The 18,896-nt window shown below is 42.7% G+C and overlaps 1 protein-coding gene across 4 annotated transcripts in view; it reads right to left on the reverse strand.

Annotated features, from left to right (window-relative positions):
• DNAJC13 (DnaJ heat shock protein family (Hsp40) member C13) overlaps window positions 1-18,896 on the reverse strand; it is a 189,560-nt gene that overhangs the window by 41,936 nt on the left and 128,728 nt on the right. For all 4 annotated transcript variants that reach the window (XR_010090773.1, XM_063452169.1, XM_063452170.1 and 1 more), the window contains 5 exons: window positions 16,259-16,362; window positions 16,008-16,167; window positions 6,649-6,711; window positions 4,831-4,932; window positions 1,093-1,197 (listed from right to left, as the gene is read on the reverse strand). Coding sequence is in view for 3 of the 4 variants with exons in the window: in XM_063452169.1 (XP_063308239.1) it covers window positions 1,093-1,197; window positions 4,831-4,932; window positions 6,649-6,711; window positions 16,008-16,167; window positions 16,259-16,362 (534 nt within the window). In the remaining variant the exon portion in view is untranslated. The remainder of the gene's footprint in view (window positions 1-1,092; window positions 1,198-4,830; window positions 4,933-6,648; window positions 6,712-16,007; window positions 16,168-16,258; window positions 16,363-18,896) is intronic.

Consider the following 18,896-nt stretch of genomic DNA (forward strand, 5'->3'; position numbering starts at 1 on the left):
ATATACATATATATATATATATACATACATACATACATACATATTTACACACAATATAAAATGAAGATATAATTAAATGGGCTGGCAAAAAATAGAGTATGTGCGCTCCTTAATTAAATAAAATATAAATAAAAATTTGAGAAATAAAACATAAGTATATCTTTAATAAACAATACATTTAAAAATCACTAGATAGCGATATCAAGCTGTTCTGAATCCTCTATTACATAGAAACAAATTAATTCATTCTTCCTATAAACTGCTGTCCCTGACTTGGAATACATAAATGTGTTAACAGATACAAAGTAGATATATAAAATGTTTCAAAACTGGGATGCTGCAATAATGTTAACAAACAATATCTCTTGCAGCAACCCAGCATGAAGATAATGCAAATAATATCTTAAATACACACTATAACATGATAGGCAGAAATCTAATTTTTATTTATATTTTATTTAATTAAGGAGCGCACATATACAGTTAGGAGCACCAAATGGGTTTGCAGCAATGTAATGCAATATATCAGTTAAAGGTTTTGAGACAGCCAAGTTCATTGAAGGAATGTGTTCATTGGTAAACAGAGCCATTGGCCAAACCTAGTCAAACTGAATCGGATTCAAAAAGAGGCCATTGCCAGAAAAGATTAAGATTTTAAAAAAGCAATCTGCTATAATAACCATTAGCACATATTAATATTACATACCACCAAACATTTCAAAAGGGTAAAAAGGGACACTTTAAATGTAGGGGTGCGAGTGGGGGTGTAGGCAGCGGAAGGGTGTTCGGAGAAATTTGAGACTACTTACTAATAACAATTTAGGCAATTAAAATGCAACACAGAACAAGAGCAATGTATTTTATTTACACACACTGATTTCTAAAGACATTCATTGTAGTTTAAATGCATATTATTGTGAATATTAATGCTTTAAGCTCTGGTATACACTCAGACACATCGATAATATGGAGATTCTAGAAAAGAGGGTTTAAAGAATTTGAACCCAAAATAGGGACCATGCCTCATAAATAGGGACACTTGGAAAGCATGCTAGTAATAGGAATCTACTGTTGCTATTTAAAGAAACCTACCTCAACAAAACTGTATGGACCGCTCCTTTCCTTGTCAGCATTCCCAAAATACCACTCCTTCTCACTCTCCCTCTTCATGTCAGGAGATGCTTCGATGACATTACTCTATAAAACAGATTGAAGATTAATTCAGGACAATATTTAGTTGGTGCTTTTTAAGGCATTTGTGGTATACATATCTGTTGAATATCATTCATGTACAATAAAAGAGTAGCTGTGATCTAAAATACATTGTTCACATCATAAACAAAAATAAAAAAATCTAGTGCAAATAGTGCAACACACAAAAATACATCATGCACATTACATCACTATATATGTAGTGCCAGCACATTCTAAAAAGCTGTACAAAGGTTTAAAGAAAACAAACAAAAAAAAAAAAATATATATATATATATAAATAAAAGATAAATGATGACAAACAAGTAGCGCACATTTAGCCTTGTGTCAATAAAAAGCCATGATGTCTAGCTTTAACACTTACTAAGGGTTACGTTTGTACAGGAAATTATTATTGCAAAGTTATCAAAACGTAGCCATAAATACAGGCTATATATCTGTAAGGGTATAGGCCTTCATCTAGCTAAGGATGAAACTCCAGTAGTCTAGAACCCAAATACACAGCTTTATTATCTATAATTAATTATTAAGTAGCTAGAGATTAAATTAATTATTATAAATGATAAAAATATAGTTAAAGGGACACTGTAGTCACCAGAACTACAGCTTATTGTATTTGTTCTGGTGAGTAGAATCATTACCTTCAGGCTCTTTGCAGTAAACAGGGTCTTTGAAGAGAAAATGCAGTGTTCACATTACAGCCCAGTGATCACTCCACTGGCCACTCCTCAGATGGCTATTAGAGGTGCTTCCTGGGGAAGTGCTGCCTAGTGTACAGCACTGTCATTCAATGTCTCCACCCTCTGCATGCAGACACTGAACTTTCCTCATAGAGATGCATTGATTCAACTCAGGTCTATGTGGAGATGCTGATTGGCCAGGGCTGTGTTTGACTTGTGCTGGCTCTGCCCCTGATCTGCCTCCTTGAGAGTCTCAGCCAATCCTATGGGAAAGCATAGTGATTGGCTCACAGAATCACTTCTAATGATGTCAGCTGTAAGCAGGCAGATCAGGGACAGAGGCAGCAGCTGCAGACTTGAATACAATTAAGATTTTACTATATTACGGGAGGCAAGTGGGGGCCAGGTGGAGTTTTTTTTTTTTAAATTCTTTATTTTTGGTGCAAAAGATTTTACATGCAGGCCCGTGTAGCCATGACAGCGGGCACAGGCAGGTTCATGCAGACATGTTCGTGGCTTTTTACATTTGCACATTTTTGTTAAAAATGAATATAACAGGCTAGTAACCATTGCTTATATGATAGAACATGCTAAAGTATTTAGACATATTAATAGTTAATCGTAAGATTGAGAATCCGCTTCGTCTATTTGGTATGATTCTAACAGGCTAATACAAGTCGAGTGTTCGTTAAAGGTTAAACAGGCTTATTGGTTAACTGTAAAATAACAGGCTTTGTAACATTAGTAGTCATATGAAACAGTCTATGCTAGACATGTATGTGGTAAAGTTAATTACGCTTAAGATTATGCTGAGGTACATGACATTGCTTATCCGAGAGGGGGTACCATTTATACTTCCTTAAAGTGGGCTGACGAACTGCAAGCCGTTAAACACAGGCTAGACTACCTGAAAGGGGTTAACGTAACATGCTCATTATGAACACAGAGCTAGAATTTAACATGGTTTGGGAATGATGGATGTTGTGCGTCATTAATTATTTATGCCGGCTTATGAAATAATACGTTAAAGTAGATTAACAGTTAACGCTTTCTGCAGTGGTATCTGGGGAGTTAATATTGCTGGAGTCTGAGAATCAGGCCTGCCCTCAGTGCTGCCACTAAAGGGAACACCTGAAGCCCCCTGTGGCAGTAGTCCAGCAAATGCTTTACAGCTTTGCAGGGAGTCTATGCCAAGTGAAGACCGTGTTATTTAAGATAGAGGCCAAAGTCTAATGCAGGATAGCTGTCGTTATTCATGTTAGAACAGAGCTCTCTGATTACTAGTGGTCATTAGCGTTACAGGGGCTTTTAAGTAAGATAAGCTATACTAACAGTGCTACCCCTCCAGGTTAGGGATGATTCGCTTAGTCGAATAAAACAAAAGACATGTATCAGATGCAAGGCAGTGATAGATTAGTGAGTGATAGGTTAGATGTCAACAGGGTCACTCACGGCTGCGTTTGAGTGTTAGTCAGGCCTCCGGTAACATAAGAATGGGCAGTAATTGAAACAACAAAAAAAACCAAAAAACTTTGTAACCCAGGTTCGTGAGAGTCCATTTGGGGCATATGAGGCTGGGTTACAGCGTGTACTATGCCTGGTATTGAGTCCAAGTCCCTGTTGGTTCAGCCGATGCCGTGTTGGGGCTGAGTGTTTTCCCCCTGCGTTGGTCGGTGCATTTCGCTCGTACTCTCCGGTGTGTGTAAGCCTGGCGTCCCTGTGTCTTTTAGGTGTGCGTTGGTCGGCGAGTCGACTCTCCGGTTTGCAGCTGTGCTGTGAAGGGGAAGATGCGAGCCTGGCTGGACGTCGGCTCTTGGAGCTTGTGGGTAGCTTGTGTGGGAGGTCGGCTTAGCAGCCTTGTTCTCTCGGGTGCGGGGGTCAGTATGTTCGCCCATGCAGTATGGCGCCGCTTCCCGCCCATTGGGCTTGGCGGCGTTTGCAGGTTGCAGGTGTCACTGGTCGAGAAGTGGGTCTGGCAAGATGGGTGGTCCCCTGCTGGTGTACGTTCGAGTGGGAGCTGGTGCCCGTGGGATTTATTGATTTCTTCTGCCGTTTGGGTGTTTGGTGTAGCCACCGTCGGGAGGCAGCCCTGGGAGCCGCTGGCGGGTGTCCGCGTAATTGGTGGCGGGTCGTGGGGCGTACCCACGCCGCTGCTTGTTTCAGTACCAGCTTAAAGATCTGGCCTTGGGTGTAGAGTGCTGACCAGAGGCTTGCGCCAAGCCGGTCAAAGAACTCCAGAGTGTGCATGGGTGGTTTGATGCGGGTTCTCCCCTGCGCGGGCCGCGTCCGGCCCGCCATCTTGGTTGGGCCCTTGTATTGTTGCCTGTCTGCAGATTCTGTCGCTTGGTTGGGGGTAACCGTCCCCAGCGAGGACCGGGATAACCCCCGCTGGTCCAAGGGGGGGGGGGGGGGGGGTAGCAGGGCTGTGTGTGTGTGTCTCGTGCCGGGTGATCTGCCGCCTCCCCCATGCTGCAGGCTCCGCTCCTTTTTAGGCCGCATGGCCGGTTCAGGCTCTCTTAGTGCGGATCGGTGCCGGACTGGTATCGCTTTGATCCCTGCGAGGTACTGCATCTTGTTCCAAGCACCTGAATTTGCTAGCACCTGTGGTTTGGACAGGATTAGTGTATTTGTGGCTGTTGGTGCTGGAGGTTTCAGAATGCACGTCCGGCTATCTTGGCTGTCAGGCCCCACCCCCAGATGGAGGTTTTAACACTATGGGTTCAGGAATACATGTTTGTGTTCCTGACCCTATAGTGTTCCTTTAAATATCTAGCTAGAGATTACATTTTAATAGCTGAAGCTACTTATATTCAGGAGTAAACCCAAATCCCTATTAACTACAGGCAAGTAAGGTATAATGAGAAGATGAGTACAACAGGCAAGCTTGGGAGTGAAGAGAGACAATACTCTAGCAAAGCGCAGAATGTGTGAAACATACTTGCAGAGGTACAGTGGCCCGGCTGGTGTGGAGATGTGCCAATGTCAGGAGGTCTACTAGTATCCTTACACCGTTAGAATCCATAACTTCTTTTACATTTTTCTAAGAGATAAGAAACAACATTTTCATGAAGAATAATTTCCAAATTGAACCATTCAATTTCTTTATAAGTATTAAAGGAACAGTATAGTGCCAGGAAAACAAACTTGTTTTCCTGGCACTAAAGGGTTATTAGGTCCCCCTCTCCCTCGGATCCCCCCTTCAGCCACTTACCTTAATCCAGCGCCGGTGACCTCTTCTCCCCCTGCCGATGTCAGCTCCGAATGAGCATGCGCAGCCAGAGCTGCGCGCGCATTCAAACCGCCCATAGGAAAGCATTACTCAATGTTTTCCTATGGACGTCCAGCGTTAGTTCAATGCGATTTTCGCATTGAGGATCGCGGAAGCGGCCTCTAGTGGCTGTCAGGAAGACAGGCACTAGAGGCTGGATTAGCCCTCAATGTAAACATAGCAGTTTCTCTGGAACTGCTATGTTTACAGCTGCAGGGTTAACTAATTTTTTCTATTAAATTTTTCTATTAATTTTTATATATAAATTCCTTTAGTGATTATATTTATGTCATCCAATCGTCCCTTTTTTGAAATATGAATCATAGTATTTACACTTTTATTTATTTTTTTATTTTTTATAGCTATATCTTTTATGTATATGACTATAAGTGGACTTTGATATCAAGTATGTTTTTTCAGTATTCTTTTATACTTTTATTTTCGTAATTTAAACTGACGATATTAAATTGTTTCAGTTATAATGTATCTATTCATTTATCTTTTTCTGGCTAAGAATCTGATAGTTACTCTTCTTTTTCCTTTTCATGCCCGTTTTCTACTCATTTGTTTAATTTACGAGTGTGGAACGCATATTTGCGTTCCACACAATACCGGAAGTATATACACCTTATACGGACATGAAAGAGAGTCTTGAATAGCGAAAATGGAACGCAAATGACGGCATGATGGGATTGGCCACATAGATGGCGGGATTTTTGAATCCAGGACTTAAAAGACGGACGGAGACCTTTTCTGCTTGCAGACCTTCTTTTTTTGCCCCTGAGGAAGTCCAAATTTGGACGAAACGCGTAGGGCGGAGGGACCACAACAGCACCTTTGGACTTTATTTGTATTTTAATTTTTAAAGTTCATTTTTATATATGTTCTAAATTCAGCGATTTCCTATCGGCTATGGGAGGAAGGATGTCGACACCATAATCCCTTTTAGTGATTGATACGCTGCATTACACCTGAACTTCTGTAAGTGTAACTTAATAAAATCATATTGTTATATATTATATCGGTGCACTATGGTTTGTGTGTCTCTCCTTCTCCAATAAGGTCTTAAAGAAGATTACAGAGACTCCGTCAAGTCCACAAAGATTGTTATACGCCTATACTGTGCTTTCTTTCTGTGAGTGCAATTTAACTAGCGCATTATATGGTGTTTAAAACCAACTACACTATGTTCTTTTATGTTTATTTGTAGATTGTATTTTTTGCATTAAAACTAGGGGGACCTGGCACCCAGACCACTGCATTGAGCTGAAGTGTACTGGGTGCCTATATTGGTCCTTTACTAGTTGGAGTCCGCCATAGGTATTCAAATTTAGATTATTAACACTTTGAGGGGCACACCATATCCATTTTGGAATCCTCACTCATGTTTGCGTAGACTGACAAAATCAGGTTTGCTTGGCTTCACAATTTAACCCTTCTGTAGATGAGTGCAAAAAAACAAAAAGAAAAACCCCCACAAAAACTAACCTTATTTAGTATCAGCTTGTTCAGGAATATAATCAGCCGATCCCTCTCCAGCCTGTCTGTACACTGTTGGGGACAGAATAAAAATCCACACATTACTAAAATAACACTAATTTAAAAGATGTAACAACCAATTATTTTGATTAACATTTTTAGGAAGTCTTAAGGTTTAAAACACGTCACATTCTGCCACTTATTGATTAAAACTATGTGTTCCAATAATTTGACAAGGCAAGTTGATAAAAAATAAAAAATAAAATAAAAATGGATTTGTCAGTAACTTTACAAACTATACAAATTGTTTTATTAACTTATTTACTGATCTAACAACATTTCTAAAGTATGTATAGACACAATGCTATTTACTAGAGGCTGGGATGGCATAGATCTGAGAAATTAAAGACTCTACATCTCTCTAAGTAACCATTATTATTGTAGGTAGACAAATCTATACATTTGCTGGCAATTTTACTAGAATAATAGAGCCATGCAGCCAGTGTGCACTCCGAGGAGTGAAAAAAAAAAAATTGTCTCCTACCAGGCAGTGTCACAATGACTGTTGGGTAGGGGAGATAAATGTAGGAGGAGCAGTGTTGCTGCTGTTATATAAACTGTTGCTTTGCCAATGGCGAAATTTATAGCAATGTGTTGACTGTGTCAAATCATGCAGCATCACCTGCAAATGTATTGATCTTTGCTAAAGGAACACTCCAAGGATAATAAACACTACAGTACACTCTAGTAGTAATGGCTCTTGACTGTAAGTAGTCCAGAAGTGGTTATGGTGCCTGTAGTGTTACTTTAACCCCTTAAGGACCAAACTTCTGGAATAAAAGGGAATCATGACATGTCACACATGTCATGTGTCCTTAAGGGGTTAAGGAGATGTGATTCTTCTTAATCAGTCCACCAGCTGTATTTCAATATACCACTTGTGACGATACGGCCTTGATATATATCGTCCGTGGGCAATCTTTTTACATAACTTGCAGCACTAAACTGCTCCACTAAATGCTAGGACTCCCCTTTGGTAGCATATGCAGGATATACTGAGCTGATATCTGGTTACTATATGATATTCTATCCATCCAGTCTTCCGGCAATACTCTTATTAGTAATTACTCTAAAGAGGACAATGAATCGCCATATCGTGTGAGACCTCAAGGAAGAGACAACACCAGCTTCTTTCTTGGCAACTCCTTAGAACTCAGACTCACTCTAACTGTTTATTGTATCTAGTTCCAGCTTACAAAGATCATAGCATACAGTAAAATAAACATTACACAAAACATTCACCAATGGGAATACAGAACAGATCGCAGGGAAAGAACTACATTGCAACAAAGTGATTCCTTACACAATTTACCATCTCCCCCTGTGCCAATACACCATGACAACAAAAGGTTATCTTGATTGGACCCACTGTCCCTTCAGAGCAATCTCTAGTTACATCAACACAGCCCTTTGCTGTAGTAGATATACTTGCTGGCTCCCACAGCAGATGGTCACTCACAGGGCAGCAATTAACTTGATTAGCCCACAGAATACATTTCACACCTAACTATACTTTATGCCTGAATAGAGCTGCTGTCCTCTGTTGACCCACAGCTGCATTTACAGACATACATTGAACTCTGTATAATACAGGTACACAATACAAAGATGCCTGTAATACAGAGATACCTAGGTACATGGAAAACAGTCACAAAGGGGGGCGGGGCCGGGCCACCGAGCAGAGCGGTCACAGGATAGCTCAGCTCCTGCAAATGAAGACACTCTAAAGCTTATAAAATATGACCTTAAGCACCCAACTCACCCACGGCCGTGACCCTCGATGGCCACCGGAACCGGGGAGAGGCTTGCTCCTTGAGTTTTAGTCCCGCCTAACGGAGCCACACAGCAAAACTACACCTATGTGGTCCCGGTCCCGAACGACCCCCCCCCCTCCCCCCCCTCTGGGCCGGGGGGTGATCCCGGTCCACACTCAGTGGCCCTGATCATGAGGCGGAGGGGCCTGACCGCTGCCTCTAAAATGGCGGGCGCCATGTGCGCAGACAACAAGAGGTAAATCTTATACCTCCTGTGATTCCAACTAAAGCGGCTCCTACCTCCTGATTCCAGCCGTCGCAGCCACTTAAGCCAGCACTGAGAGGCACGGACGACTCGAACAAGCAGTGGGCAGCAACCATCCCCCGCCAGGGGTGAATGTGCCAGTTGCTCGGTGCGACATCTCTACTGGAGGACCGACCAGGTGCTCACATACCACCCAGCCTGCAACAAGACTGCTCACGGATAAAACCCAGGTGAAACATGCACAGATGCCTGCTCTGAAGGACACTTCCCCCAACTATTCGGACACAGCAGAGCAGGCACCGGATAACATCGGAACATCCCCTGCCTGAAAGCCCCTGGGTCCACCGGAATGCCGACTCCCTCCCACTTAGGCAGCACTGGAAACCCTGACCCACCTGGGTGACAGTGGCTTTAAATTGTCCAATCTCACTAGTCTTTATTATATGCTCAACTTAGACCTAGCTTAACGATTACTCTAAAATATATCATAAGCAGTCTAACGATCCCTGTTTTCATTTAGTCTTATTAAGCCTGTATTTGCGGCTCACATATAGCTCACTATAATTACAGCTTAAACGTAATTATGCATGCCATGCTTTCAGGCTCCTTTGTCACTCCTCTGTCCACTACCTCTTGAGCTCGCGGGGTGTCATTTGTTGCATGAACAAGCCATGTGTTGCATGTATAAACCAGCATGATACTCAATGTTAAATACATTTAACAAAGCTAACCCGTGATTAAACCAGATCATATGCATATTAAATATAAAAAAGTGCAAGCTCTAACTCCTGTTTGTAAAAATTTTTTTTTGAAAAAGCATGTGGATTGCCCTTGGGGTACCCCATGCATGTTGTTATCTCATATGCACTATAAAAATAAAGAATTAAAAAAAAAAAAAAAAAAAAAGACAGATAAAATTAGGTGTTATTTTGACACCGATAGTATGTTAAGTTTTAAAAATATTTATTTGATATCATAATTTATAAACTTGCTGTATTGCTTTTGGATTGAGTAATAAAGAATAAAGAAAACAGTCACAAAAATGGTGCCATGAGCTTGCTGTTTGCACCAAACAAATCAGGCCGTCCATCACACCACTGTATTTTTTTTACATTTTTGCATATAAATATATTAAGTAAAGAAGAAGAAAAAAAAAAAGAGAAAGAAAAACACAGCAAGGGAGAAAATAAATTGCTGAATGCATTTCAGTCCAATTTTGCATTTCTTCAGCTGCTCATATTATGTGCTCTGCACCATTCTGGGATTGCTGTACAGTCAAGCAACTCCCATCATTACCCTGTTTTCCCTTCAATGGCATGTACAGCTGCAGGGTGGAGTCAAAAAGTGAATGGTGTAAACTTGTCAACTATTCTTCCAACTAGAAGATTTATATGCAGACCTGATCATTTACAAATCACTTTAATGCTCTGAATGCATACAGTTAAAGGACCACTCTAGTGCCAGGAAAGCATACTCGTTTTCCTGGCACTAGAGTGCCCTGAGGGTGCCCCCACCCTCAGGGACCCCCTCCCGCCCGGCTCTGGAAAGGGGAAAAGGGGTTAAACTTACCTTTTTCCAGCGCTGGGCGGGGAGCTCTCCTCCTCCTCTCCGCCTCCGATCCTCCCCGTCGGCTGAATGCGCACGCTCGGCAAGAGCTGCGCGCGCATTCAGCAGGTCACATAGGAAAGCATTCATAATGCTTTCCTATGGACGCTTGCGTGCTCTCACTGTGATTTTCACAGTGAGAATCACGCAAGCGCCTCTAGCGGCTGTCAGTGAGACAGCCACTAGAGGATTAGGGGGAAGGCTTAACTAATTGATAAACATAGCAGTTTCTCTGAAACTGCTATGTTTATAAAACAATTAGTTAACCCTAGCTGGACCTGGCACCCAGACCACTTCATTAAGCTGAAGTGGTCTGGGTGCCTAGAGTGGTCCTTTAAGTACGGTTTAGGTAGGTGCCTCTCCGATAAAATGAACACATTTACGCACATTTATGTAAATATTATTACAATAAATACTGTGACTCATGAACTGAATATAAAGACAGAACAAAGTCTGCATTAGATTATTTTGACCAGAAAATAATTGGAACTAATGGTTTCGTGACTTTAAAACAGTACGTGGAGCAAGGCCAATTGCTTAATTATAGCTAAATATAACGCATGATCTAATCACGGTCTTCCTATATTGATGTGTAAGGGATTTAATGCTGCAACACAAGCAGGTCTAATATAGTAAGATGATTTGGATAACTACACCTCATCTGGTAAAATGTAATAACACAAAACAAAACAAAAAAACTATTAAATAAGAAAGCATCTACAGGAATCCACATATTTATATTTTTCATTTTGTCCTGTCCTGTTAGAGTGTAGTGGATTATATGGGTATTTATAGGGTCTAGACCAGGGGTAGGCAACCTACGGCACTAGTGCCATGCACGGCACTCGAGGTGTCTTTGCACGGCACTCAAGGCTGCTAGAGCCAAACAGCCTCTGGCCTATCAGGAGTCCCAGTAAAACTTCAGATATCTGCTAATACGAAAAGGTGGTGAAGGACAATCCTCAATGTATGCATTGCAGCACATAGAGGAAATGATCTCAGAGCACGTAATTCCAGCACTTGTGAATGGGAATCCACACTGTAGTAGAGCAGCTCGCAGTTGCTGTTGCAACTCCTGTCCTTGACCTTTACTTGGCTGGCCTGGTCCCCACTGGAACCCAGGGAAGTCACCCACACTGCTAGATATACACAGACCTGCAGAATAAGCCTCCCCTCATACAAATAATACGGACAGCCCACACACAAACATACACACAATCCGCACAAACACAACACCAGTAACAATCCACATACATGCACACGAACCCACATGCAGCCTCTCACATGCAATACCCCAAACAGCCCCCACACACACTACCAAACACACAATGTGACATATCCATCCACACACATACAATTCCACAAGCAGCCCCCATACACAGCCCACATTTATATGTATCATACACGATACCACAAACTACTAATGAACAGATACAATAGCTCATATACGCACAAATACAACGATACAAAGCAATTACAGTAAAAATAACACAAGCAGAATACGGCAGCATACACACCTCAATTTTAAAAAAATAGGACCAGCACGCTACGGGACATCACAATCCTATATCGGCACAGTGCTGCTAAAAGGTTGCCTACCCCTGGTCTAGACAAACGTAATTGCAAAATTATATGATGGCAAAAAATAAAAAATAATAAAACCCTTTTATAGTTCTTAGAGTTGCACATTTTGATTATTCAGTAATAAAACAATCTGAGGATCTTGTGTAAGCACAATAAAAAGATAAAAAAAAAACCTGCTTACATGCTTAAGAGCAAAGTATGCTTTGCTCAATCCAATAAGCGTAGGTGGTATTATCCCCACCAAGGATGTATCCCAAAGATCCAGCATCAGGTCCAATGAAAAAGTACTTTAGTGTTAAAAAACCCCCAAAACAAACAAGCAATAAAAGCTAACAACAAGGTAAAAAATATATAAAACAATATATTAGGAACACTTGCGTGTTAAATTAAGTGTTCCTAATATATTGTTTTATATATGTTTTACCTTGTTATTCGCCTTTATTGTTTTGTTTTTTTTAAACATTAAAGTACTTTATTGGACCTGCTGCCGCTGCTGAATCTTTGGGCGGGATAATACCACCTTAGCGTGTTGGATTGAGCAAACCGTACTTTGCTCTTAAAGGGACTCTATAGTCAACATATAAAAGCAAGAAAGACAGGTCCCCCAGCCTTCCTTCTTGCTTTTATATGTACTTTCATGGATTACAAATAATTTTCGAGGTGTTTATAATAAAAACTTACCTCTGTTCCAGCGCCGAGCTCCCAGCCAGGCCGTGCCCCCTTTTTCGTCAAAATGACAAAATCGCGGGGCCCAATAGGACGCTTCTCTGAGAGAAGCGTCATCGCGATGTGGTACGCATGCGCGGCTTCGCGCTGCACCAATCGCGTTCTTCATAGAGCGGCATTGACAGCCGCCCTATGAAGAACCTGAGCGCTTTACCGCGCATGTGCGCGGAATGCGCGTTCGCGAGCTGAGCTGTCTGACTGACAGCTCAGCTCGCTTTCTAAAACTAACAGCCCCCACCCCCTGTGCGGCGGGTGGGGACCTACTGTCCCCCCCCCTGCCCCCACCCCTGTGCGGTGGGTGGGGGCCCTAAAACTAAAAATAAGGGGGGGTCCTACTGCCCCCCCCGGGCCCCCACCCCTGTGCGGCGGGTGGGGGCCCTAAAATTATCAATAAGGGGGGGGGACCTACTGTCCCCCCTGGCCCCGACCCCTGAGTGGTGGGTGGGGGCCCTAAATACAAAGGGGGGGGGGATCCTAGTTAACCCTCCCCCCCCCCCCCCAAAAAAAATGATCTCCCTACCTACCCCCCTCACCCTAAAAATAATGAGGGGGGACCTTTAACTAAAAACCTGTAAAAAAAAAAAAAAAAAAAAAAAGAGATAAAAACAACTTACCATTCAATGTTTTCTTTCTTCTAAAATCTTCTTTCTTCAGCCCCAAAAAAGTCCAAATAAAAAGCCATAATAACCGACGCAATTAAATAAAAAAAGAAAAAACGAGCGCCAAAAAAACAACATGTTCACCCATGGAGGGCTCCGCGCAGACTGAGCTTTGCAGGGCGGGGGAAGGCTTATAAAGCCTTGCCACGCCCTGCAGTTAGGCTAAGAACACTCTGATTGGCTGGTTTAAGCCAATCAGAGTGCTCTCTGTCATTTTACAAAGCGTGGGAAAGTTCTTTTGAATTTTCCCACGCTGTGTAAAATGACACAGAGCACTGTGATTGGATGGATTTCAAGCCATCCAATCACAGTGCTCTGTGTCATTTTACAAGCGTGGGAAAGTTCTTTGGAATTTTCCCACGCTTGTAAAATGACACAGAGCACTGTGATTGGATGGCTTGAAATCCGTCCAATCACAGTGCTCTGTGTCATTTTACACAGCGTGGGAAAATTCTTTTGAATTTTCCCACGCTTTGCAAAATGACAGAGCACTGTGATTGGACAGATTTCAAGCCATCCAATCACAGTGCTCTGTGTCATTTTACAAGCGTGGGAAAGTTCTTTTGAATTTTCCCACGCTGTGTAAAATGACACAGAGCACTGTGATTGGACGGATTTCAAGCCATCCAATCACAGTGCTCTGTGTCATTTTACACAGCGTGGGAAAATTCTTTGGAATTTTCCCACGCTGTGTAAAATGACAAAGAGCACTCTGATTAGCTTAAACCAGCCAATCAGAGTGTTCTTAGCCTAATTGCAGGGCGTGGCAAGGCTTTATAAGCCTTCCCCCGCCCTGCAAAGCTCAGTCTGCGCGGAGCCCTCCATGGGTGAACATGGATTGTTTTTTTTGCGCTCGTTTTTTTTATTTTATTTTTTATTCCGCCGGTATTATGGCTTTTTATTTGGCCTTTTTTGGGGCTGAAGAAAGAAGATTTTAGAAGAAAGAAAACATCGAATGGTAAGTTGTTTTTATCTTTTTTTTTTTTTTTTTTTTTTTACAGGTTTTTAGTTAAAGGTCCCCCCCTCATTATTTTTAGGGTGAGGGGGGTAGGTAGGGAGATCATTTTTTTTTTTTTGGGGGGGGGGAAGAGAGGGTTAACTAGGGCCCCCCCCCCTTTGTATTTAGGGCCCCCACCCAGGGGTGGGGACAGTAGGTCCCCCCCTTATTGATAATTTTAGGGCCCCCACCCACCGCACAGGGGTGGGGGCCGGGGGGGACAGTAGGTCCCCCCCCTCCTTATTGATAATTTTAGGGCCCCCACCCGCCGCACAGGGGTGGGGGCCGGGGGGGGACAGTAGGTCCCCCCCCTTATTGATAATTTTAGGGCCCCCACCCGCCGCACAGGGGTGGGGACAGTAGGTCCCCCCCTTATTGATCATTTTAGGGCCCCCACCCGCCGCACAGGGGTGGGGGCCGGGGGGGGAACAGTAGGTCCTCCCTTGATAATTTTAGGGCCCCACCCGCCGCACAGGGGTAGGGGCCGGGGGGGGGGGGACAGTAGGTCCCCCCCCCCTTATTGATAATTTTAGGGTTCCCCCCCCCCTTCAACCATTATTGTTGCCAGAAAGAGTCCCTGTGGGTTCGGGCTTCAGCTGTCAGCTGAAGCCACTCCCACAGCAGTGCTGACAGCCTCAGCACACAAAGCACGTTCACAGTGCTTTGTGTGCTGATAGCCCGTCTGAAGTATTCACCCAGAATGCATCAGACGTGAGGCCTTTTTAGGGCCTCTGAACTCGGAAGTCCCTCTGGTGGCCGTCTGATTGACTGCAACAAGAGGTGTTCCAAGCTTCCAATGTAAACACTGCATTTTCTCAGAAAATACAGTGCTTACAAGAAAAAGGCTGCAGGGAGCTGTAGCACTCACCTGAACAACCTCGTTAAGCTGAAGTTGTTCAGGTGACTATAGTGTCCCTTTAAGCACGTGAGTAGGTTTTTTATCTTTTTATTGAGCTTTACAATCCATATTTATGGTGTACACTATTGTGGTTTTATTTGTTCTTTTTCACATATATATCAATGGAGAAAGATGGTCTACACCAGGCATAGGCAACCTTCAGCACACCAGATGTTTTGGACTTCCCCTCCCATGATGCTTTGTCAGCATTATGGGTGAAAGAGCATTATGGGGGATGTAGTCCACAATATCTGGAGTGCCGAAGGTTGCCCATCCCTGGTCTACACTTCATACGCTAATTTGGAGCCATACTTACGGCTCCATTACATGTGAGTGCACACTTTATATTTATACCTACCCCTGCCCCATAACCCAAATATACTACACTATACTACGACTTTTTATCTATTTTATTTCTTCTTTATTTTATGAGGATAACTCCTACAACCACGATCTTTTGAAGAATCAGCACTTTACTTTATCCTTAGGCGGGGATCAAACCGCCCAGGCGCAAAAGTTGGAACTGTATTGAAGCTCCAAAAAAGTGTGAGTGCACATTTTTTATCATATTTATACCAATTATAGTTGTACATAGTACACTATTAGTTTCTTCTTTTTTTTCTTCTTTTTTTTCTTCTTGTCATTACAAACTCCCAAATAAGGACTATTTAGGCGCTGCAGCTAACTACTGTTTTACCCAGCTTTTAACCTGACTAGAGAGACTCCATACTTGGTATTTGAGCTGCCATTGGATTGTAATTATCTTACATAAGCGTTAAATTATAGTTGTGTGTTGTTCGACATTTTAAAAATGGCTTACCCGCTCAAGCATTCCAACAATGTACCTAGTGTCCCCAAACGCCCCTATTTCTTCATGGCACCTCCCATATACAATAGCCAGCGCTTGTAAACAGAGGCATTTCATGTTCACTTTTGGGGTGAGAAGAAAGCGGTGATAAAGTTCATTGAAAAACTCGTACCTACAGAGAGGTAAGAAAATAAACCGTTATGGGATTTGCTTTGGTAAAAACCCAAACATGTATTTTAAATATAGCTTTGTTTATTGCTTACGATTGCTTTATAGCACTGGTGTCTTCATTTTCATCTTCTTCTAAAAGTAATCTCAGATAATAGTCTCCTATTTTAATTTCTTCTGCTAGGCATTCATACTTCACCTAGAGGAAAAAGTGCAGGATAGAAAAGTGGAGAGATTTTAAGAGGACCTGTTACCAAAACGTTGTGAGCAACAATGGTAACTTCAGCCTTACATAAATATTTGATCTATATACTGAACAAAGAAAAGCTCAAGCAAATGTATAGATTTAAAAAATATTCCAAACAGACAATGCTTTATACAGAAGATGAAAAATCGGCTTTAAAAAAATAAATAAAAATAAAATAACGTGCAAACTATTGATGTAATTGCTCCCTGAACACCACAATGAACAGTCAGACGTGTTTAAGGTGGGTTAGAAATTAAGACTTCAGCATTTCTTATTTTAGACTTTCAAATATATGGTCATTCACTGAACTAAATTGTGGGAAAGTGAAAAGGGATTTGTATTATTCAGACCAAATGTAGCAAATGTGGAAAAAGAGATGACAAGGAGAATGAGTCCAGTATGCCTATAAAATCTCCTTGTAACTTTTCCACAATTCACGGCTTAGCGAATAAACACCAAATGAGATGTACCGTATATACTCGAGTATAAGCCGACCCGAATATAAGCCGAGGCCCCTAATTTTTCCCAAAAAAACTGGGAAAACTTATTGACTCGAGTATAAGACTAGGGTGGGAAATGCAGCAGCTACTGGTAAATTTCTAAATAAAATTAGATCCTAAAAAAAATATATTAATTGAATATTTATTTACAGTGTGTGTATAATGAATGCAGTGTGTGCGTATGAGTGCAGCGTGTGTGTGTATGAGTGCAGCGTGTGTGTGTGTATGAGTGCAGCGTGTGTGTGTATGAGTGCAGCGTGTGTGTATGAGTGCAGCGTGTGTGTATGAGTGCAGCGTGTGTGTATGAGTGCAGCGTGTGTGTATGAGTGCAGCGTGTGTATGAGTGCAGTGTGTGTATGAGTGCAGTGTGTGTGTGTATGAATGCAGTGTGTGTGAGTGCAGTGTGTGTATGAGTGCAGTGTGTGTATGAGTGCAGTGTGTGCAGGGCCGGTGCAAGGATATTTGCCCCCCCCCATATGTCCTGACCTCCCCTCCTCCTCCCTCAGTGGTCCTTACCTCCCCACCCCCGTGTTCCTTCACCCCCCTCCCCCAGTGGTCCTGACTCACCCCTCCCCTAGTGGTCCTTACTTCCCCCTCCCCATCCCTAGTGGTCCTTACTTCCCCCTCCCCATCCCTAGTGGTCCTTACTTCCCCCTCCCCTCCCCTAGTGGTCCTTATCCCCCCCTCCCTCCCATAGCGGTCCTTATCCCCCCCCTCCCTCCCATAGTGGTCCTTATCCCCCCCCTCCCTCCCATAGCGGTCCTTATCCCCCCCCTCCCTCCCATAGCGCTCCTTATCCCCCCCTCCCTCCCATAGTGGTCCTTATCCCCCCCTCCCTCCCATAGCGGTCCTTATACCCCCCCTCCCTCCCATAGTGGTCCTTATCCCACCCCCTCCCTCCCATAGTGGTCCTTATACCCCCCCCCCCCTCCCACAGTGGTCCTTATACCCCCTTTTTTTTATTATTATTTTTTTTATTATTATTTTTTTTTTAATTATTATTTCTTATTTTATTTATATTTATTTTTCGTCCCCCCTCCCTGCTTGATACATGGCAGGGAGGGGGGCTCTCCTTCCCTGGTGGTCCAGTGGCAGTTCAGTGGGGGGGAGAGGGGGGCTGGCAGAGCTGTAACTTACCTGTTCTGCAGCTCCTGTCAGCTCTCTCCTCCTCCGCGCGGTCTGTGCAGCTCCTTCTATCAGCTCACACTGTAAGTCTCGCGAGAGCCGCGGCTCTCGCGAGACTTACACTGGGAGCTGACCGAGGTGCTGAACGGACGGCGCGGAGGAGGAGAGAGCTGACAGGAGCTGCAGAACAGGTAAGTTACAGCTCTGCCAGCCCCCCTCTCCCCCGGTCTGTATTATGGCAATGCAAATTGCCATAATACAGACTATGACTCGAGTATAAGCCGAGTTGGGGTTTTTCAGCCCAAAAAATGGGCTGAAAAACTCGGCTTATACTCGAGTATATACGGTAATAATGTATTGATGTAAATTCAATGTAACTAACAAAGACGTTGTTCAAGCTTACACTGTAAGAAAATGATTAAACGACAACATTTCCTAATGATGATGTAAGACTAAGTTAATGTATCAATTTGTCACCTATGTCATTAGTGCTGTGATACGCAAGTAGAATGACAGTTAACTATGTATCAGCCAGCTATATGATGTGATGACTCGCTCTTTCTTATTTCTGCATCCCCAAAAACTATTTTCAATATAGTACAAATTGAAAGGAAAAAAAAAATGTATGACCAGTCATTGTAACGAGATATGTGTGAATCATATATAATGTAAACCCCTTTGCTGATGGCATAGATCTATAAGTTAAATATTGAAGTAAAATTAAACAATACCACAAAAATTTGGCTAGAGTTGATGAAACTATATGCCACAAACTCTATAAAGTGACACTGTAAACTGCATAACAGGTACAATTTATCTCCAGTCTAAGTAGTTGTCTGTGGCCACGGGTTTAATGGCAAA

The sequence above is a fragment of the Pelobates fuscus genome, chromosome 4 (genome assembly GCF_036172605.1).
Source record: "Pelobates fuscus isolate aPelFus1 chromosome 4, aPelFus1.pri, whole genome shotgun sequence".
NCBI lineage: Eukaryota > Metazoa > Chordata > Amphibia > Anura > Pelobatidae > Pelobates > Pelobates fuscus.